The following is a 21447-nucleotide window of genomic DNA, read 5'->3' on the forward strand; positions in this document are numbered from 1 at the left end:
TTGAATATGCTTACGTCACGTTGGATACGGCCGAAAATTACGCCGAATACGTGTGGACGATAGCCGGTTTCTTAAAAAAAATGCGATTTTATAAATTTCCGGATACGTTTGGACGGCTGAAAACGAGTCCAATACGCTGCGTGCGAACGCGGAAATTTTCGCATCCGCAAAAATATATTTGCGGAAAAAAAAAATTCCGGATACGTGTGGACTTAGATTAGCAAAGAGCCTTAGATTATGCAAACTTTCGATAGGTTAGCAGAGCTCCCTTTTTATTAGATGGACTTTTTGGGTTATTTTGAAAACGACAAACATTCCAATCAGGTACCATCTTGCATCTGCAAAATTAATCAAGAAATTTGAAGGAGCGAGGAGAGACTTTTGTTGCGGAGCAGGGCGCCTAACTAGCGTCTTTAGCTTTTGGGGTATCTTTGTTAATTTGCATAGGATAAAAGCTAACGGAATCACAAAATTTTATTATGTTCGACGAGTTTGTTATCCAATAATAAAGTCAGAAAACCCCTGTACAATAAAAACCCTATTTTAATAGTGTCTAATCGAACTACACTTGTTTTCTAATTTTCAGTTGGGACTGGGCCGTTCTGGAAAGGCTTTAAAATGTTCTTAAATTTTAGTGTATATCAAAATATAGTAACCAGTAAAGTATGGAGGAGAATTACACAAATTATCAATAGCAAATAATATTTAAGGTTGATATTTCTTTCTGCATTTCAGAACGCATCACACTAACAAAACAATATTTTGCTGCTATCTAGCTTGACATGATCTAAGAATTTGTGAAATCTAAGGCTGGACGTGTTTATATAAAAAGTTCCTTATCAAATAAAAAGAGAGCAACGATAGAAACCAGATTCTACCTTTGAAACATTTTTTTTGTTTTTCTAGAATCGACAACTTCCAGATGCAGCTTTAGTCAGGTACCCAAGATCATCATTCATCAATTCTGCCTTCTGATTGGCTGACCTACTCATAACTGCAGAAGGCCTTTGAAATATTGGTGCGGGGGCATAAAACAGAAACAAAAAGGAAAATATTTGGGGGCACAGCCACGCCCCTACTTGTCATTTTCTTACCAATCCCGGCTACTAGTAGCCTGTCAGTAGTGAAAAGTGCTAGATTTGAAAGCCAAAAAATGGCAAATGACCGGACCAGACAACGTTATTGGGTAAAGACATTGAACTACTAGTGTGATTTGACTAAAACAACAGGGGCGACGGAAGGGGAGGGGCAGTACATACGCAACCGACAACAAATTTGTTGAACAGTTTAAAATCCAGTGCATGAAAACCTAGGTTATCCCCCGCGTTCTTATAAAAAGCGCTTAAGAATTTGAAACCACCACCCACCCCTCCCCCTGAAACCACAACCCACCCCTTCCCCCAACTTTGAACCCAACTTGTGGGCCACTCCGACGCCCCTCAACAATTGCAATCAGTGAGTGCAAGGAAACATCAGAGGAGATAGAGCAACTGAAGGTTGATCTGGCGAAATATAAAGAAGCTGCTGAAAAAGGTCAACTTACATGTAAATAAAGGTCCAAGTTTTGTCTTTTAGATCTTTTAGGGAGACACAATAACAGCTGAATTAACCAAAAAAGATCAAGGTTTGATTTTGGCACTCACCTGCCTAAAGGACTGACCACCATGTTTGATTTGATGTGACGAAAAAAAAAAAAAACAAGGCAAAATTCTACAGAAAATAATATTGAGCAACCAAACTGGCCATGATAAAATTTTATCTTTATATATAAGCAGTGGCAGATTCAGGGGGGGGGGGGGTCCACAGGGGCCTTGTTTACCTCCTGCCATATAATTAGGGCCCCTCCCCACTTCGCTTTGTGATTGGTGCCTAGTTGTGCATTCCAGGAGTGGTGGTATACCGTAATTACTGAGGAGTACCAAAACTAATGCATTCAACCTTCAACAGATCTAGATAAGGCTCTTTCTGAGGAGCGTGCAAAGTTCACTGAGGAGTATGCGAAGCTTGAGAAACAATTCAACGATGCCCGCCGGGAGCATATGAAGGCGGTAGTGTCGCTACGACAAGCTGAGCGTCAGCTGGCGAGGGAAAAGGAGAAAGGCAAGGAACAAATAGCACAGAAGCAGAAGGACTTCGACACTCATATGGATAAATACAAGGCTCGGATGAAGGGAGTTGAACAGGAACGGAACATGCTGCTTGCTACAGTGAGGCAGGAAGGACTCAAGCCTCTAAGACAACCTATGTTACAACACTCCTCAGGTTAGAAAGGGATATATTCACCTGATCCCAAGACATCCTATGTTACAACACTCCTCAGGTTAGAAAGGGATGCACTCACCTGATCCCCAAGACAACCTATGTTACAACACTCCTCAGGTTAGAAAGGGATATATTCACCTGATCCCCAAGACATCCTATGTTACAACACTCCTCAGGTTAGAAAGGGATATATTCACCTGATCCCCAAGACATCCTATGTTACAACACTCCTCAGGCTAGAAAGGGATATATTCACCTGATCAGAGATTGAGATATCAAATTCTTACTTTCAAGCTTTCATGTACTGTTGATCATAACATAAACAAATGGGTGGCCTTGACAATTTCAGGTTACATTTTCTTTTAAAATGTTAGTTGAGAAAAAATTGTCGCATCCACCTTTTTTTCAGATAGTCATAAAATGCTTTCTGTTTTACAAAACATGATTGTTTATTCTTGGTTGACAATTCTGGGTTCCATACCATCAGAGTACCCCAACCCCCCAACCCTCTAATAGCTGTGACATGAAAACCAGAAATTAATAGTTTTAAGTTAAGCTTTTTAAATTTTCTTTCAGGAGAAGAATCTGAAAATGCAGACAAAGAAAATCAAGAAGTCCCTTCTGCAATAAAGCCTGCTCCTAAGCAGCGGCCTTCAGCCAAAGAGACCAGAAAATGCAAAAGAAAAGCGCTGGGAAAGCCTTTAAAAGCAGGCCTTTTTGAAGACAAGAAACAAGGAGTAGGCACTCATTCAATGGTTGATGTGTTGAAAGACTTACAATCTTTGTCTGCAGCCATCCTTCTAGATGACGATGAAAATGGGGAAAAAGGGTAGAGAGATTCAAAATGGGATGAGATTGCATTGAATTAAAGTGTTTTCGTAAATGTTTTCTAATACTCAAAAATGATGTCTACATAACATTCAAAACATATTTTTCAAACACATATTGAAGGATATATATGAATGATACATATAGAAGTCAAGAGTTCAAGTCTAAAATTATCTACATATTCCACTGAAGAGAAAGAACCTATGAAAAATGCATACAATGACTGGATTGGAAGGTTTACTGATTGAAAATGTCTCCTTATCCTTCAAACCCATAAGTTCAATCTCACTCCTTCGCTTTTTGCAGCTTAACAATTGCTTCACCCATGGGCGAAGCAGAAGCTGGGTTTTGTCCAGTGACCACACGATTATCAACACAAACCATGCATTCCCAATTTTTGGCCCTCTTGAACTTTGCCCCATGCTCTATAAGGCGAGTCTCCAGCATAAACGGCATCAGCTTGCTTTTATCCATGGCGTCTTCTTCATCGTTAGTGAAACAAGTGACTTCCTTCCCCTTGACCAGATATTCACCATTAGACAGCTTGGTGTCAACAATGCCTGGAAAAAGTAAAATGAGTTGTACTTCTACTATAAAGAACCTCTGTCAACTGCCATTTTGTCATCCTAACAAAATACCAAGTGTGATTTCATATTTTTTATGTACACACCTTTTTTTAGATACATGTGCCTAAGCTCACATTTTAGAAAGTTACTTATCCACCCCAAAAGATGTGTTGAGGTATCCAAAACACATTGATAATCACTCAGGACAATAACGGAATAGGTGTAACCTTTTTGAGCTGATGTTTTTCTGGTCTGCACCTAGACGGGGGGGGGGGGGGGGGGTGAATAGGTTCACGGATCGGCGGATTCAGCCCCGAAATGCTCATGGATTACGGATTTTGATGATTATTTTGGCGAATTTTGGAGATACGGCAGATCACGGATCTGTTGACAATTTGGGCACGGATTTCGGATTTTGACTGCTTTGACGGTCGAATTTCGGATTTTAAATGAGTTTCAATCGATGCTATTGTTTATCTGTCAAACCATGCGGATCTAAAAATATCTGCGGATCCACGGATTTGCCCAGAGAATGTAGCGGATCTGCGGATTTACATACCCCTAATCACCCCCCCCCCCCCCCAGGCTGTTTACCCCAGCCCTGCCCCAGTTTTAAGTACCTTCCTAGCTAGAAAATCTCTAGATTTTCCTTCAGAAATCTCAGAATTTAATTGACCAGCCCAGTGCTAGACCCACCTGCAGGCCCATGGCAGACAGCAGAAACAATTCCCCCTTTCTCATAAATAGCAGCCATGTACTTGTTGACAACAGATTTGCGCTCTGGTTTGCCAGCACCCTGGAAGTCAGGGAAGTCCCACATTGGGCCATGGCCACCGGCACACACCATGATGTCATACATTTCAGGCCTCAGGCATTCAAGTGCAACAGTGTTGGGAAGATTGATGTCATCCCCATTGATCTTACACATTTTGCAGAATTCACGACAAGCGTCATCTTTATCCTTCCAATCCTGGTAGCTACCAGGGTCCTGTTGAGAGATCAATGATTGAGAAATTAATGACAAAATGCTGGTTATAATGAAAAATTTAAAAAAAAATTATTTGGTAAAAAACGTTTTCTTTGTCAACTATGTGTATACTACTGGTGCCAAAGTGCTTCATAATACTGGCTGTGGGATCAATTATTTCCCTAAAGATATCCCCTCTAAAACAGACCTCTTTCCCATTACCCAAAATACTTCAAGACATACCTCCCTCAATTGCATCTGCCAGGCATACTTGCCTTAAAGCCAGTTAAGCTGGGGCAGATTTTTAGGTTAAAATTTATTGACAGGATTAAGTCTGAAAACCCAACACAGTAAATCCTGGTTATGGAAATGTATAACATTGTATACCATGTGTATTTTGCTAAGCTTTGATTAAATTTGGGGGCTCTGCAGATATTATGCATAAATATCTACTTGAGGGTGTGTTTTGTGAACACCATCCATTGCCAAACGACAGCTAGGGGTCTAGACCTTTACCCAACATCAGCTAGGGGTCTAGACCTATGCCCAGCCATGTCTAGACCTACGTCTGACCACAGCTAGGCATCTAGACCTGTGCCAGACAACAGCTAGGGGTCTAGACCTTTGCCCAACAACAACAGGAGTATAGACCTATGTCTGACCACAGCTAGGTGTACAGACCTATGGCTAGCCACAGCTAGGATCTAGACCCATAACCAACCACAGCTAGTTGACTAGAACTATGTCTGACCACAGCTAGGATTCTAGACCTATGACCCCCTACCACAGCTAGGTGTCTCAGCCTATGCCCTGCAACAGCTAATAGGCATCTAGACCTATGCCCAGAAACAGCTAAGGCCTAGACCTATGCCAAGCAACATCTAGACCATGACTATGCTTCTGTACTCACCATGGGTGCATCCCCTCCAAGAGGACTAGCAAAGGTGACTTGGTAGCCATTCTGCTTGAATACATGATACGGGTGAGCAGCCTCAGGCAGATACCAGCCGGTCTTCCAGCCTGGCCCCCCATCCTTGTGGTTCGTGAGCACAATAATTACACGGACAACCATCTTGACACTTAGTTAACTATACATAGAGAAAAAAAATAGTTTGTTTTTTGGTGGTCAAGTGGCGTCTTGAGTGCGTAGGTAATATACGGTACGGTAGGAGGACCGGAGCTCCATTTACATTTGACAACTCCCTCTCTCCTCTATCAAGTGCTAAAGACTGTTACGTAACCAATTATAAGGGTCATAGTTATCTATATTTCAAATATAATTGAGCTCTCTAGACACTTGCATTTTTACGAGGAGACTATTTTTGGCCATACTATCCAATCTCGACTATATATAATACGTTTTCCTCGGAGGCGTTTTGCTTGTGTGCACATTGCTCGAGAAACTGTACCGCTATCGTCCTGTTTATTACGAATTTTTATCGAACGAATGTGTTAAGCGAGGGACTAGTCAACTGTACGTCCTTCCGTAGTAGCAAGAGACTTGTGTAATTGGATGATACGCTTCTTACGTACCTGTGAGTTGCAGAGTCCCAGAGACAGACGCGCTTTAGTAAATAGTACGATATGATGGTTCTTCGTGAATGACGTCATAATTATTCTTTTCAGTACATTTTTTTTTATAAAAACGTCTAGGCTGGACCGTTCTTATTTTTGTATTATTTTAAGGCCGGAAATGTTCTAAGGATTTCTTAAATTTAAGAAATATAAAAATATAGTTCCAAATGACCTAATAAAAGAGAATTAAACAAGTGATCGATTGAAATATTCTCCACAATTTGATTCTTCATTTTAGAACGCATCACACTAGAAAAACATATATTTTGCTGCTATCTGAGACTCGGCATTTTCTTAACCCCATGTTCTTAAAATTTCGTGAAATCTCAGGCTGGGCTGTTTTAAAAATGATTCTTATAAAAAAAAAAGTTTATACGGTGTACAGATTACGTTTCAAAAGAATATATTTGATGTCAGCAGGGACTCGAGTCCCGGGACTTATCAAAGGCGCTATTGCTTCTGTCTCGGCCTGTCCTGGTGCTATTGGTGCGGGGTGCTATGAATACGTCATCTGATTTACATAGGACGATGTCACGCGATATGGAAGAGCACAATCTCCATATCATCATAACAATGATAAAATATTTTATATGAAAGCCACATATCCCATCCTATGCAAGAAAGGAAAGCATGGTTGTTTAAAATGTTATAAGGGAAAAGTGGAAAGATCAAGAATGTTGTCACAGCCGGCTGCATTCCCGCCACGCCGAGACACTGGACTGGTCATCTAGGCCTCGTCCACACGTATCCGGAAATTTCTGAAAACGGGGGGGGGGGGGGGATTTCTTTTACCCATTTAGCGGACCTTAATTTTCCTTTTAGAGTGGACCCTCCAGTCTATTGGGGTGGTTCTTCCGAACCCCTCCTAGCTACGGGCCTGGTATCCAGCGTAATTTCCGGCCGTATCCAGAATTTTTTTAAAACGCTCTCCAAAGAGGGATCTTTTTTTATCCGATACGAATACGTATACATGTGGACGGTCGTATCCGGAAAATTTTGAATACGCTTACGTCACGTTGGATACGGCCGAAAATTACGACGGATACGTGTGGACGAGAGCCGGTTTCTTAAAAAAATTGCGATTTTATAAATTTCCGGATACGTTTGGACGGCTGAAAACGAGTCCAATACGCTGCGTGCGAACGCGGAAATTTTCGCATCCGCAAAAATATATTTGCGGAAAAAAAAAAATTCCGGATACGTGTGGACTTAGATTAGCAAAGAGCCTTAGATTATGCAAACTTTCGATAGGTTAGCAGAGCTCCTTTTTATTTTATTAGATGGACTTTTTGGGTTATTTTGAAAACGACAAACATTCCAATCAGGTACCATCTTGCATCTGCAAAATTAATCAAGAAATTTGAAGGAGCGAGGAGAGACTTTTGTTGCGGAGCAGGGCGCCTAACTATCGTCACTAGCTTTTGGGGTATTTTTGTTAATTTGCATAGGATAAAAGCTAACGGAATCACAAAATTTTATTATGTTCGACGAGTTTGTTATCCAATAATAAAGTCAGAAAACCCCTGTACAATAAAAAAAAAACCCTATTTTAATAGTGTCTAATCGAACTACACTCGTTTTTTTAATTTTCAGTTGGGACTGGGCCGTTCTGGAAAGGCTTTAAAATGTTCTTAAATTTTAGTGTATATCAAAATATAGTAACCAGTAAAGTATGGAGGAGAATTACACAAATTATCAATAGCAAATAATATTTAAGGTTGATATTTCTTTCTGCATTTCAGAACGCATCACACTAACAAAACAATATTTTGCTGCTATCTAGCTTGACATGATCTAAGAATTTGTGAAATCTAAGGCTGGACGTGTTTATATAAAAAGTTCCTTATCAAATAAAAAGAGAGCAACAATAGAAACCAGATTCTACCTTTGAAATATTTTTTTGTTTTTCTAGAATCGACAACTTCCAGATGCAGCTTTAGTCAGGTACCCAAGATCATCATTCATCAATTCTGCCTTCTGATTGATTGGCTGACCTACTCATAACTGTAGAAGGCCTTTGAAATATTGGTGCGGGGGCATAAAACAGAAACAAAAAGGAAAATATTTGGGGGCACAGACACGCCCCTACTTGTCATTTCCTTACCAATCCCGGCTACTAGTAGCCTGTCAGTAGTGAAAAGTGCTAGATTTGAAAGCCAAAAAATGGCAAATGACCGGACCAGACAACGTTATTGGCTAAAGACATTGAACTACTAGTGTGATTTGACTAAAACAACAGGGGCGACGGAAGGGGAGGGGCAGTACATTTGTTGAACAGTTTAAAATCCAGTGCATGAAAACCTAGGTTATCCCCCACGTTCTTATAAAAAGCGCTTAAGAATTTGAAACCACCACCCACCCCTCCCCCTGAAACCACAACCCACCCCTTCCCCCCAACTTGTGGGCCACTCCAACGCCCCTCAACAATTATTCCTCTCACTGTCATCATCCCAAGAGCATGCTCTCTTGCTCTTTCTCATAGCCTATTTGGACTTGAGGAATGATTATTCCATAATGCCCGATATATATATATATATATATATAATATATGATAACTATTTTATAGCGTATACAATCAAGGAAAAAACATTCATTTCCGACAAACAAAGCTCGATTCAGATTAGCTTGACTTTTCTTAACTATTATATAATGCTTTGAACTCACAAGGTTGACAATTTACCGTGATATTTTAGCAAATTGAGAACTACCGACATTTAATTGTGGAAAAAACACTAAAAATACAATTTTATAGTGTACAGAGACAACAGAAAACATTCAATACCGACAACAAAGCTCAACACAGATTGGCCCACCCTTTCTCAACGAATATAGAAGAATTTGAACTCAGTAGGTTGACAATTTACTGGGTTACAGGCGCATACACAAGGGGGTAATTTCTTATAAAGGTATCTTCAAATGCTATGCTTTATCCATATGATACCTATGACTGCGCACCCCTCTCAGCCAATCCTGGGAACGCGACTAGGTTATTTGAATAATTGAAAAATGTCAGGCATTTAGTCTTTTTCAATCATCTGTGACAAACAATAGGGAGGTGATGGAAATTTGTGTTAAGGAGAGAGTAGTACAAACAATACATCTCAATTGACAGTTTTAGCTTTTAGCTAAGACAGACTTTGACTTGAAATCTAAAGCTCTTGAAGCCATAACACCATCCATTTACATATGCATACAAGAGTTCAGAACATTTCAGAATGATTGTACAGGTGACTAACACTGCAAAGCATAAACATATTGAAGGAGGCCTCTCTTCACACTTAAATATGGTTTGATAGCTGCTTTTTAAAGTTAGACAGCAAACTATTTAGAGGCCAGTGACCCCTGGGTTGCTATACAAGCAAGCATTCATTAGAATTAGTTATACTGGTGATAAACAGGAAGATTTTATTTTTCTGATATAGAAATCCTAAGTGTGTTATAATTCAAAATATAATAGATGATCTTTATGATTATGTTGTATTGACTGCAGCATCAGAAGCAAGCCGGATAACGACCTCATGAACACAGTCCTGAAGCTCTACAATTGCATGGTTACTTTCTATAAGAGAGTCAGTGGCAGAACAATAAGCCGGTGCCATTGCAGATAAATCTGTGTCCATTTTTATACTTGTGTCAACCAGAGACACGATTGTTCTAGTTTGTGGTAAGCCAGAAATTCTGGCAGAATTCTCATCAGAAGTAGTGTTTCTGGCATCATCATGGGTAGCTTCCTTTTTTACACCTAAAACAGAAGCATCTTGTAGAATACTAGAGCCCTGGGTAGTAACCTGTTGCACACCAGAACCAGTTTCTTGCACTTCAGAATCAGAAGGGACTTTTGTGTCACCAGGATCAGTATTTGGGGGATCTTGTCGCACTTCAGAATCAACATGAGTAGAATCATGTCCCATATCAGCACCACCTTCAGAAGCAATATGTTGTACACCAGCATTTACACGAGAAGCGACATGATGCACACCAGGACCATCATCTGTAGCAACTCCTCGCACACACAGGTGATCGTCAGGAAAGTCATCTGCAATGTTTTCACTGTTCTGAGGGATGTCACAATGCAAGTCTGAATCTACAAAGGCAATCCCTCGTGCCCTCAGACACTGGAGTACAAACTCTTCACTTATGCTATCCCATGCTTGTCTAATCCACTTCAATACCTTATCTCGCAAACTCCCCTTGTTATTCATTAAATGACTAAAGTGTAACTTGTCAAAGTGATCCTTGAACAAGCTGCCCCAAGATGAAATACTTGGATGGAGGGAAGATGTGACCTCATGTGGAAGAAAGAATAAATTTGTCCCTTGACTTGCGGCAAGTTTCAATGATGCTTCGATCTTTGTGGATGTACATGAATCCCATATGAGGATACTCTTTCTGTCCGTGTGTCCACCCCACCACAAATCAGACACCCATGTCGCCACTAGCTCATCTGTCATCTGACCATCATGACTAAATTTAACAACCACTCCTGTGGCCTTGTTGGCTAGGCAAGGCATGTCTCCTTCTGGAAATACTACAAATGGGAGGTACTTTCTCCCATCTGAAGAACACCCAAGAGCAACAGTCATACAGATGGGAACAGCCCTTGTCGGGGTTGCATTATTTTGGACACATAGTACCACTTCCTCTACCCCTCCCATGGTACGAAATGGAAATCTCTTTTCACGCTGCAAATTCCTTATAGCAGCGACAATTTCAGGAAAGCTAGGGTCGGGTGGGTAAGGCTGCCATCTCTGACTGGTCGGAAGCCGTTGAATAACAACATTTCGTTTGCTAAGAAACCCATGTCTTCTCAGGAAATTGTCGAGCCACGACTTACTCGCAATGAAACTACTTTGACTGTTTAGCTCTAATGCAAGCTTTCGTGACTCCTCGACAATTAATCTATGCTCGACTCCTTGTGAATTTTCCAACAACTCTTCCACCCACTCTGATAGTTCTCTCTCCGTCTCTTTGGGCAGCAAGGGCTTTCTCCCACCCCCAGATAACCGTTTTCGTTTAGAACGGGGGTCCAACTCGAACGTACTTTTCAGCGAGCGCCATTCCCGTATGCGTTTCTCGTCGATTCCGTATTTTCTCCCCGCCGCGCGATTACTTGCCTTTTCCGCAAACGCCACAACAGAGAGCTTGAATCCTACATCATACGAACGTCTTTTGCACGAATTCTGAGCGCTTTCTACTACCGCACCATTTTCTTTGTTCGATTTCTCATTATCTGTAGTCTTAGCGCTATTTTCTTTGTCTAATTTCTCATTTGTTGAGGTCTTAAAAGCCTCATCGCTTTGCGTGTTTTCTGGCTCCGACATTCTCAAATGCTGTTTTTATGGTCGACCCTTTCATTTGGCTCGGAATTAAAGTCTGTGATGTCACACGTGCTAAAAAGAATAGACTGACGCTTTGTGTCCTTTGTGTTTGGCTTGTTTTGCTCTGATTGGCTGGTTATGACAGCTATTTGACCATTTTGTTTTGACTGGCATACGAGCTAAATTACCATTATAAAGGCCGCGGCTCCTAAATGGCCCTTGAGGGCATAATAAAGGTGCGGCGTTCTTTGAAAAAGTCGGTCGGAGGCCTTTGATATTCCTTCGCACGCCAGTGTGATATTTCATGATATTCACATATTTTTGGGGGATCAACATTAATTTTAGAAAAGAAGGTAAACTCAAAAGGATGTAAGCGCCAAAAGTATTGTAAGATTTTAGAATATTTCTACACTTCCAAATAAGCATTACTTAAGTTAGTACTCTTTTGGCAAAATTCCTAGATAGAGAAGGAGTTAAATTAGATTAGAGTTAGATCACAGGCAGCTGAAGGCTACTGTAAGTGGTTCTATAAAGGAATGCATGGGAAATTTATATAGATGAAAAATATTTTATAAACAAACAAACAAGATATAGGGCCTATAGACAGTAGCCCTGGGTAGCCTGTGGTAAGGTAGACTTTAGTGGGAAAGTGCAGGGGCATAGCCGGGGGGTGGGGGGGGGGTGGCCAAGGGGGCCCATCCCCTCCCCCCTTCTAGCAGTAAAAAATACAGTAAATGTATGAGGCATTATCTGAAACACAGGAGAAAATGCCTTGAAAGCATTAATTTAAAATCCTGGCTATGCAGCTGAAGCGATTTTGGCGCAAGACCTGAGCAGTTTTTTTGTTAAATACTTTTTTTTGGTGAAACAGGGGTTTTCTCTCTTGAGTATGAGTTATAGGGTAGGGGGGGGGGAAAGCTTTGACATGAATTTGAAATTCGCAAATTCAGTGATTGAAATTAATTAAACCAAAACTGCAAAAGATAAAAAAAAAAAAGTAGAAGCCACACTTTAGGGGTTTTCAACGCCAGTGAAACATGAACGTGTGCAGCTGCATTACATTTGTTTATTTATTTTTTAGGTGGTCTAGGGTTCTCCCCAGAAAAAAAAATTGAAATTCCATACTTTTCGGAGGCTCGGAAATTGATCAGAAAACCTGTTCAAAAAATAAGGCCCTCCCCTCAACCCTGTATGGAAATTTGAGGCCCTCCCCCAAATCGATGCTCAAAAAACCGCAACCCTCCCCCCAAACAAATCAGCTCTCCCCCTCCCCGTTAAATAATGACTCTTCCCTTAGCTCTAAGAATAAGAACTGCTTGTGCCCTATTCAAGCACTGATGAGTGAATTTATATAATATTGTTTTTCTCCCTATTCTATCATCTAATTACCTTGTTTCACCTTGTTACAAAATTAAGCCAGACTTAATTACTCATTTGAATCTTCTGGTACTAGATCACGTACTGCTCTGTGAATGTACTTTGTCTTGAATATTTCCACATCAAGCTGGACAGGTGGCTCCTCTTGTTTTACATGATAGCTAACAGAACTGGGTAAGGTACACTTGAAGTCATCATAGCATAGTTTTATGGAGATACTTGATTCCTTTTCTTGACCATTTGAAATCTGAGTGGTCAATTAAATAAGGTTATTTGTAATGTGTGTTTCATACATACATACATACATACATAAACTTTATTTAAGTGTCAAAAGTGTTTAGCTAAAAAAAGCTAATTGTGGACACTATAAAAAATAAATAGTCAGATAATTAATAAATAATATGATTTAGAATCTAATCTAGCTATATTTAAAATATTAAAAATATTATAGAAAACTATACGTATTATACATATTAATATAATATATTATATACACAAACACTATATAGACGAACTATCACAGGCGTAGATACAAGTAAACAGACATGTGTATACAAATAGACACAAGAACAAACAAACAAACAAACAAGCAACATATAAATAAATAACAAAACAAATTAATATAAAAATATGATACAAGGGTAGTGCATACTCCTCACGTGCCCGACCGCCAGACAGCACACGGGACCACCCCACGTGCCCACCCCACTAGAAAAGATTTATCTTGTCTTTTATTTGTCTTAGAAGTATAATTCTGACGTTGGTCTTACCCTCAAGGTGAATTGAATCAAGTCATAAGCAGGACTGTTGGTAACGTCACCATCTAGCTTTGAGCTGTGCTCACTCCAGAGAAGATTCATCTCAAAATTTCATAAAACAGATGATGTATAACAATGCAGCAGACAAAAAAGATGTTAGAAATTTGTGATTGTCAGTGGTTGGGTGATTTACCTGCTCTCTCCTGGACACAAGTGCATTCAAATAAATCCCAAGCTCAGAGAAGAACTTCTAGAATGCAAAATCCATGTAAAAACATGCCCTTGATATATAATTATCTTAAAAGGCTAGGCGACAGAAAGGAGAGTGGCTAGGTGACAAAAGAATGGGGTTGGGGATTGACAATGTCAACACCAAAAGTGTGGGTATTGAATTTTGAAGTCTGAATATTGAAATCTAACCACTAAGCTGTAATCTGAGCATTTAGACAAAAACAGATAAAAAACCAAAGCCCATATGGAGTTGTCAAGCTGTGTAATTTTAAGTGTTTTGATGGTTTCAAAATTCCACAATTTCTCACCTAGCCCTATATTTCATAGAAAACAAGTCCCATGAATTTGGATTTATGGAAGTGGAGGTTGTCTCCCAAGCAGCTGTTCTGCACTTGTCACAATAGGCAGGAAAATCATAGGAGTCCATGCAACTTTACCTGAATGTTGGTGTTTAAATATTCCCCAGCAACTTTATCTAGTGGGATAAAGTATGGGAGAGAGTGCTTGATTATCTAGAAAGAGTAACAACAGAAATAGATAAAACAGGAGAGAGAGTGCTGTATTATCTGAATAAAATGTTATCAAAGAAATGCTGGTCTTATCAGTTTATGTCGACTTGTCTGTTAACCTCTCTCTCCCTGTCACACCTCTGTCTGTCTGTCCGTCCGTCTGTCCGTCCGTCCGTCTGTCTGTCCGTCCGTCCGTCCGTCTGTCCCTCTGTCTGTCTACTATACTACTATATACTACTATTTACTACTATTCTAAAAATTAAGTCTGCTATATATTTAAACAAGCCCCCCTGTTGCCCACAAATGAAGTAAACCCACAATTGTAATAACGAGCAGCCTGTGCAGTACAAAGAAAGAAAGAAAGTTTGTTTATCCATCTGAGTACCTTTAGGTTTGGGTTTGCTTGAATCTCAACATAATAAGGCTCATGGTACTGACCTGCAAACACAAATAAAATAATATACTCATAATATGAGTAGAATAATATGATATTATATTATGATAATAATATAATATGTACCTTAATTAGAGAAACTATACTACTATTTAGGCGAATAGTGAGGGACGTTCAGGGGGTTAAAAAAACAAAGCACTCAACTAAGTTCTACTACGAGTGTAAAAATTAAGTCTGCTATATATTTAAACAAGCACCCCTGCTCAAATTCCCACTACAGGCCTGCTAATAACGGATGGTACCTACATTTGAAGAACGTATCTAATCGGAAGCAAATTCTGTTGTTTTCTTTAGAAGCTATTGACAATCCTGTTAGTCTGTAAAGCTCGCATAGATCTGCAAGCTGAAGGACAAGCATGGTGAAGCGACTCAAGGAAGATTCTAGCGGAAAATGCATTTCTAACCACCAGCTTACCTTTCTAATCATTAAAGTTGTTGCTGCATTTAAAACATCTTCCTGCAATCAAGTGAAAATGCTTAAAGCCGCATTGTCACCAGTTTACTTCCGGAGGTCCGAAGGAAACCTCAACCATTAAACCATTGACCTGGCTATTTTTGAGCTGGATTTACAAAAAAAACAGACTGAAAACAGATACCTCCCCCCCTATTCTGAGTTTTATACAGCCCGTCAAAGTCAAACACAGCTGCACCTAGTCAGCGGTATCCAAGCTTTCCAACAGTGCTTTGCGGTCCCCACTTTTAATCCCTTGTCGTTGTGCTGAAGCCAGCACAAGTTGATGGTTGCTTGTATTTTTCAGTGTCTCAGGACATCATGAAGTCTATTGGGGCATAATTGAGTGCTTTGCTTATGGATATTTGCAAGCAAAGGTGGATTCATGATGATTTTTTCTTGTTTGGCTTTGCCTGGATGAGAAAATAATTCTCTAATGAATCACCACAGCTCTCCTAATTGCTGTCTTTTCTGAAACCAAATTGATTGCAAAATTGTTTACACTGCTATTCTGGGTCTGTATGACCTGGAATTGATTTGTTTAGCTTCAGGGTGAAAAGACTTATAAAAAACCATCTGACTTTGGGGAGAGGAGTGTTGACTGGCCCTCCCCTCGTGAATTTTTCTCTGGATCTCCCTGAGTGCTTTTCAATCCGTAAAGGCATCTTCGTGGTTTTACAAGCCTTCAAGGAGTGGACATTGTGTTTTGAGGCCATGGAAATGAACCTGGAGGATCAGAATAAAGGTATCTATTTGTGTCTTGAGCTGTGTTTGCTGATCTCTTTCCCTTGTGTTGTATTTTGAGCGTTTTATTGATAGGGGTGATTCTGCTTTTCTTTCCTTGTTTGATTTGAAATTTGTCATAGAACCTGTGCTATTATTTGGCTTAAGAGGAGTTGCCAACACCTTGGTTGGATGCATATCTTCAAGACCATTTACCCCTTAGACTGATGCCTGAGTACCTTCATCTTGTTGTGTTTATTTTGCATTTATGAATTTTTTGGGTTGTGGGTACTTCCCAAAGCCGGTACAGGCCGGTTGAGGGGTCAATGTGTTAAAAGACAAGAGTCTTTTAAAATCTGAGATATTTAACAGGCCATCCGCTCTAAATTATCAATCACATCCTCAAAGAAACTTCCCATAGACACACTGCTTTCGATATTTTGAAATATTTTTTGCGTTTTCCGTTAAAAATCATCGAATATTAATCGACCAGAAGTAAACTGGTGTCAATGCGGCTTTAAGAATTGGAAAAGGAAATTTCCACCTGAAAAAAACTTTCCCAATGTAGAAATGTCATGTGAATCACTACATATTCACTTTTTGCTACATATTTGAGTTTATCATGCTTTGAAAGTTGTCCTCTGTAACAGTCTTTAGTACACCTGCTATATGCTTTGAAACTGAAACTGAATGAGTCATGTGATATTTCTAACATACATTGGAAATGTCTCTTTCAGTGGGCAACATTATCTAGTATATAATTGTCTCGTAAACTGATTTTTACCTTGTTTACTGATGAATTAGCAGCAGCCACACCTAAAAAATGCCAGGAAGGTTATGCCCCTCTTATAAGTTTCCACACACACCTTCAACCCAGTTTATTTTTTAGACAAATAAAAGTAAAGTACAAATAAAAAAGCTCAATGAGGCTTTTAAAAATTGTTCAGTCTGACCATTTAGACAAACATTCCAGCCAAAGCGAGCTATTCCCTTAAAATATCTGTTTGCTTACCAAAAGGACATTGAGATTTGACATGCATGACTCGGGTGTATATCCAATAACCTAGCCCTCCCCCGTTTTTGCCAGAGGCAGTAGAAATAGTGGATCTCCCAACCCTTCAAAAAGTCCTGGCTGCATCAAAAGCAGCCTTCAAGGAAAGCAAACTGTATATCAGGAAAGGAGGTAGTACCTTCAGATTTAGTCATGCCGATGTATTCTTGCAACACCTTCCCGCATCCTTCCTCTTTTTGTTGAAGCAATTTATCTCTTTTCTTTCTTAATTGCTGAACTGTAATGTATAAACAAACAAAACGGATCACAGTCAAATAAAATCATAAGTACTATCACAATAAATATTGGTTTTATACGAGGAAGGAGGCCTACCTTTCTTTTTTAGCTCAGATATTTCTTGTTCTTCTGTCGTTTCCAGTTCTTGATGTTTCTTGATTCTATGGTTATATAATGGTTACAATGCAAATAATAAATACAGCTGTTTCAAGGGGAAACCATTATAGGATGCGACTATTAAACTTTTGCTGACCTTTCTTCGCGTTGCTGTAGCCGCTCTAGATCGTACAGCAGGCCTTCTTCGCTTGCAATGTTTGGTTTCGCTCGCTTTGTTTTCTTCTTGGGCGCCATCTTGTTTGGATTCCGCGCTAAAAGTATTACTCGCACCCAGTCCTTCGCGATCACCGCAAGGGCAAAAAAGGGAAAATCGGTACACACACACTACTACAAGGCAGAATCGCAAGAAAATGATTTGTGTTCTCTTAATTTTGCGTTCCTGTGAATCGGGAAACTACGAGCGTTACCGTAAATTATCTAATATACGACCCCTAAGCTAACAAGTTTGTAATAAACGCCCCCTTTATTAAACGCCCCCCTACCCTCCCTCCTATATATCCTATCTTAAAAAAACGACATAGGAATTTCGGTAATATAAATCAAATTTAATGAATCTGAGTTTAGCTTCTACTAGATGAGACTTGCTTATCTAATGCCAAGAAAGGCTTGCCACGAAGTCTTTGATTTAACGTGATCCAGACTGAGACTAGAACATCACTGCACTTAGTCTAGTCGGAAGGAGGCTTTCCGGGCACCCCAAAGAGATACTCGGCTAATATACATATTTGTAATCCTTAGAAGGAGTCCAGAAAGGGTATCGATGTTCCCAATTCGAAATCGTGTCCCATCACCTCGAAAACGGCAGCTAAAGATTTGAGCAAAAAACCACAGGGTACCCGAGTCTGAATTTTAGGGAAAATCGCCAAATCTGTCCCGAAATAACGTATTATCTATAGATAATCAAAACATATATTTTGAATCATCTGGTTTTATGTTGTTGCAAAGGAAAAAACCTTATGCAGCATAATAATTGCATAATTATCGACTTGCTTGAGTTTTCCTCTACTCGTCTTCATCGCTAAAGGCTTCATCGAAATCAATTGGGCCGTCTTCCTCGTCGTCTTCTTCTTCGTCTACAGTGGACTCGACTATGTCAATGAGACTGGTTGGAAGTACGGGGCCACAAGACCACACCGGTTCCAAGAGGCCGTCGTCATTTCTTTCCCGTCCTTGCCCGGGTTCAAAGGGATAAGGACGCCAGAAGACGGCTTGGTCTGCACGCTTGTAACTCGCAACTCGGTGGTTGACACGCTGCATGTGCGGCACTAGATTATCTCTGCAGGGAGGGAGGCGAGACAGTTCCACTTTTGACTTGATTGTCAACCGTTCGTTCCCTCCGATCATCTTCCCCAGAATGATGCTGCGAACCATGTTGACCGAGATCTCTCTGGGGTACCCGTACATCAAGCAGGTGAACGCCCCGAGCTCATTCATCGTTTCGCCATCCAAGGTCCATTCCATGCCCAGTTTACTAAGAAAGTATCACAAAAGCATCAGTTAAATCCTTGACTAAAACATGTTCAATTATAAATGTACAAACCTAAACGACCTTTGGTACTTCTGATGCTTCTGGAGCTTCTTTAGAGGGCCGACCTTTCCTTTGCCCTTGAACGCGCTTGTCGCATCTTCGCCGGTGAATACGTAAAGACCAAGGAGGGCTGTGCAGTATTCGCCTCCCCTGACATTGATAAGCTTACGGTTCTTTCCAGTCCCGATGTCCAGGTAGATATTGACATCAAGTGACGGTGCATAGTGCATGAGGATGCACAAGATGTCAGTATCTGGGGTCCTGACTACGGCGGACTCGTATCCCATCCTCACGGCATACTTCAAATACAGAATAACGCGGGTGTCCGTCTCCTCCTGGTTCGATGTCAGTTCATGGAGCTCATGCGTTGTTACCTGCATTTTAATAACGTATTTTTAGCATCAAACATATAACAGTGTTAAAAAAATGATACCACAACTGAGAAATATTTCAAAATGGTTAGATACTCACGTCACCGTTCAATAGTTCGCATTGGTAAGCTTTACCCTCCACAACCAAGATTCCACGATCGCATTTCTCCAGGCGACTTGCCGCTACGCTGCTTCCCCACACTCGTAGAAGGAGTCTATACAACTGAACTTTGTTGGCATAATTGGACAGAAAGAGCTTGAACTCGGCGGGCTTTCTTGTCGCCGGTCCGTCAACTATGTATTTCGGAGAGCTTCCACGTCGTATTCTTTCCTGACTCTTGATGGAGTTTTCATGATAGCTGTCTGTGGAAAATATGAAATCCTTCTTCGCCACCATCTGGTCTAGCATCTGCAGGCAAATCTCGCCAAACGTCGGCGGAAGCTGAGTAAGAGCGTGGAAAAGAGCATTTCCATCTTGAATATACAAACACTTCTCGGATGGATATAGCGCATCACCATCGTAATCGTCAGTCAGGAAGTGCAGTATCGTTGCTTTGTTGGTCTTATTCAGGAAGCCATCGGGAGTGCCAAGGCTGTGCGGGACTGGCGTGAGTGAATATGTCATGAACTCATCTAGGTCAACTGGTTCCTCCAGGAATTGGGATTTCAAGAAGCATAAAGGCAAGATTGCTTTGCTCTCTGTACTGAAAGACCTGAAGAAAATACACATGGTAGACACAATTAAGACTCTTACATCAATTCTGAGAATGCATTGATACGTGCTACAGTACCTTTCCTTGTGAGCCAGTGAGCTTGACGCTTTTGTTTTTCGCCTCAATGGTTTTAAGCTTCTGTCGTTTAATAGGCTCGAAGAATAGATCCTCTGAAGATCCATCGATGAAACGCTCTTGTACAAATGCTTCCTTGGCTTCTTTGCCTCTGGCCTCGGCAGAGAGCACATCCGCTGCCACATCGGGGGGGGGGGGGGGGGGATTGGAGCACCAGAAGCAATGCAGTAGAGGTTTTTCTTGTCGGTTACATCAAAGGGATTGGTAAAGTTACGAATCGCAGTGATGGTGCGCTGGACCGCCTCCTCTGACTTCTTGATCTGTGATTTCCCATTTGTTCCCAGTTATGTAACATGCCAAGGTGGTTCATGCCAGTGTGGAACGGGCTGATGAGGGAGATGTGGTACTTGTACCGTTCTGGGTACCTCCAGATAAGCGGAAGGGCCTTTATGCATCCGCCAAGGTCAAAAGTAGTGAGCACATATAACTGGCCTACTTCTTTTGTTGCATCTTCTGAACGTTGTAAAAGCTCTTTGATAACTGCATACTCTGTAAAGGGCTGGTGGATCGGATTAAGGTACTCCACTGTGGATATCCGTGCTGGTTTGGAGCCTGTAGCAGATACAAGACCTCCAAATGCCGGGACAAGCTGCTTCGTTCCCTTGCTTCCTATGATTTTGGCGAGAATCCACACTTCATACTCCCTTAATGGCTGCTGGTACACTACTGCATTTCTAGTCGGCGAGGTGAATACAGCACCGCTGGGAAGCTTGGGGCCTACGCGGTTGTAGATATTGAATGGTGCCAGGGTCTCCGGGGTATCTACGTGCATTGATCGACTAGTATCCCTCTTGTAAAGAGGTGGGGTTCGCCCTCGACTTTCGCTGTCAAGCTCTGGGTTTGTTTCTTGCACCATAATGCCCGCAGTGCTATTCACGACGTTTGAGCCGTGGATATTAGTCGTGATCTTATTCATATTATCCCACTCGAGATGGAACACGCCATTTGCCTCTCCTGTGACAATCTGTGGACTTAGAAATCTTTAAACCTCATCTAGAGCCTTCGCTACTGCAGTTTCCAGTTCGAGCCCGAAGTCATAAGTCTCGCAGTGGCCTAATCTGCTGATAATGGTGGTTAGCTGTTTACTTCGATAGAGGTGCCGTATGGTAGTACAAAGCAGGATGTGCTTCGGTAACTTCCATTCGCCGTTAGTCGTTGCGCGACAGATGTCCTAAAAGGTAATGATATGGGCTGAGTTGGGCCAGGAATTACTGTTACAACTTCAATCATAGCCTAGCGAAATGAATCACAAAGTTTTGGGTGATGGGGCGAGCTT

General features: G+C 40.9%; 4 protein-coding genes across 5 annotated transcripts; 1 reads left to right on the top strand and 3 right to left on the bottom strand.

Annotated features, from left to right (window-relative positions):
• Positions 1-1397: 1397 nt before the first annotated feature.
• Positions 1398-3149, top strand: LOC116619932. The gene is made up of 3 exons (XM_032385300.2): positions 1398-1533; positions 1948-2262; positions 2839-3149. Exons 2-3 carry the CDS (start codon positions 2040-2042, stop codon positions 3093-3095), a joined length of 480 nt encoding a protein of 159 aa, XP_032241191.2. The 5' UTR covers positions 1398-1533; positions 1948-2039; the 3' UTR covers positions 3096-3149.
• Positions 3136-6295, bottom strand: LOC125561948 (glyoxalase 3-like). The gene is made up of 4 exons (XM_048726999.1): positions 6157-6295; positions 5534-5711; positions 4353-4644; positions 3136-3650 (listed from the first exon to the last, which is right to left on the bottom strand). The coding sequence occupies exons 2-4, from the start codon at positions 5693-5695 to the stop codon at positions 3376-3378; spliced, it is 729 nt and encodes a 242-aa protein (XP_048582956.1). The 5' UTR covers positions 5696-5711; positions 6157-6295; the 3' UTR covers positions 3136-3375.
• Positions 6296-11429: 5134 nt separating this feature from the next.
• Positions 11430-17709, bottom strand: LOC5502936 (centromere protein O). 2 transcript variants are annotated; one of them, XM_032371235.2, is made up of 11 exons: positions 17561-17709; positions 17404-17468; positions 17210-17308; positions 16804-16835; positions 15261-15302; positions 15092-15188; positions 14777-14829; positions 14320-14394; positions 13845-13901; positions 13664-13753; positions 11430-13140 (listed from the first exon to the last, which is right to left on the bottom strand). In XM_032371235.2, the coding sequence occupies exons 1-11, from the start codon at positions 17656-17658 to the stop codon at positions 12943-12945; spliced, it is 906 nt and encodes a 301-aa protein (XP_032227126.2). In that variant the 5' UTR covers positions 17659-17709; the 3' UTR covers positions 11430-12942. The 2 variants fall into 2 exon arrangements, 1 of the variants encoding a protein (XP_032227126.2); XR_007307660.1 differs by having other exon boundaries at positions 13104-13140; positions 13664-13736.
• Positions 17710-17952: 243 nt separating this feature from the next.
• LOC5502929 lies at positions 17953-21087 on the bottom strand. Its single transcript, XM_048726154.1, has 4 exons — positions 20363-21087; positions 19424-20036; positions 18965-19326; positions 17953-18895 (listed from the first exon to the last, which is right to left on the bottom strand). Exons 1-4 carry the CDS (start codon positions 21085-21087, stop codon positions 18427-18429), a joined length of 2169 nt encoding a protein of 722 aa, XP_048582111.1. The 3' UTR covers positions 17953-18426.
• Between the last annotated feature and the right edge of the window lie 360 nt (positions 21088-21447).

The sequence above is a fragment of the Nematostella vectensis genome, chromosome 4 (genome assembly GCF_932526225.1).
Source record: "Nematostella vectensis chromosome 4, jaNemVect1.1, whole genome shotgun sequence".
Taxonomy (NCBI): Eukaryota; Metazoa; Cnidaria; class Anthozoa; order Actiniaria; family Edwardsiidae; genus Nematostella; species Nematostella vectensis.

Bases quoted from the DNA above. Each gene is read 5' to 3' on its own strand.
- LOC116619932 (XM_032385300.2), top strand. From the start codon at position 2,040: ATGAAGGCGGTAGTGTCGCTACGACAAGCTGAGCGTCAGCTGGCGAGG. The intron at 2,263-2,838 runs GTTAGAAAGGGA...ATTTTCTTTCAG, and splicing joins TATGTTACAACACTCCTCAG to GAGAAGAATCTGAAAATGCA.
- LOC125561948 (XM_048726999.1), bottom strand. From the start codon at position 5,695: ATGGTTGTCCGTGTAATTATTGTGCTCACGAACCACAAGGATGGGGGG. The intron at 4,645-5,533 runs GTGAGTACAGAA...ATCTCTCAACAG, and splicing joins TTGGAGGGGATGCACCCATG to GACCCTGGTAGCTACCAGGA. The intron at 3,651-4,352 runs GTGGGTCTAGCA...TACTTTTTCCAG, and splicing joins TGTCTGCCATGGGCCTGCAG to GCATTGTTGACACCAAGCTG.
- LOC5502936 (XM_032371235.2), bottom strand. From the start codon at position 17,658: ATGGCGCCCAAGAAGAAAACAAAGCGAGCGAAACCAAACATTGCAAGC. The intron at 16,836-17,209 runs GTACTACCTCCT...GGCATTTTTTAG, and splicing joins CGGCATGACTAAATCTGAAG to GTGTGGCTGCTGCTAATTCA. The intron at 15,303-16,803 runs GTAAAAATCAGT...ACTTGATTGCAG, and splicing joins CTAATTCATCAGTAAACAAG to GAAGATGTTTTAAATGCAGC.
- LOC5502929 (XM_048726154.1), bottom strand. From the start codon at position 21,087: ATGAATAAGATCACGACTAATATCCACGGCTCAAACGTCGTGAATAGC. The intron at 20,037-20,362 runs GTAACCGACAAG...TATTTTCTTCAG, and splicing joins ACTTTACCAATCCCTTTGAT to GTCTTTCAGTACAGAGAGCA. The intron at 19,327-19,423 runs GTGAGTATCTAA...ATTAAAATGCAG, and splicing joins GCGAACTATTGAACGGTGAC to GTAACAACGCATGAGCTCCA.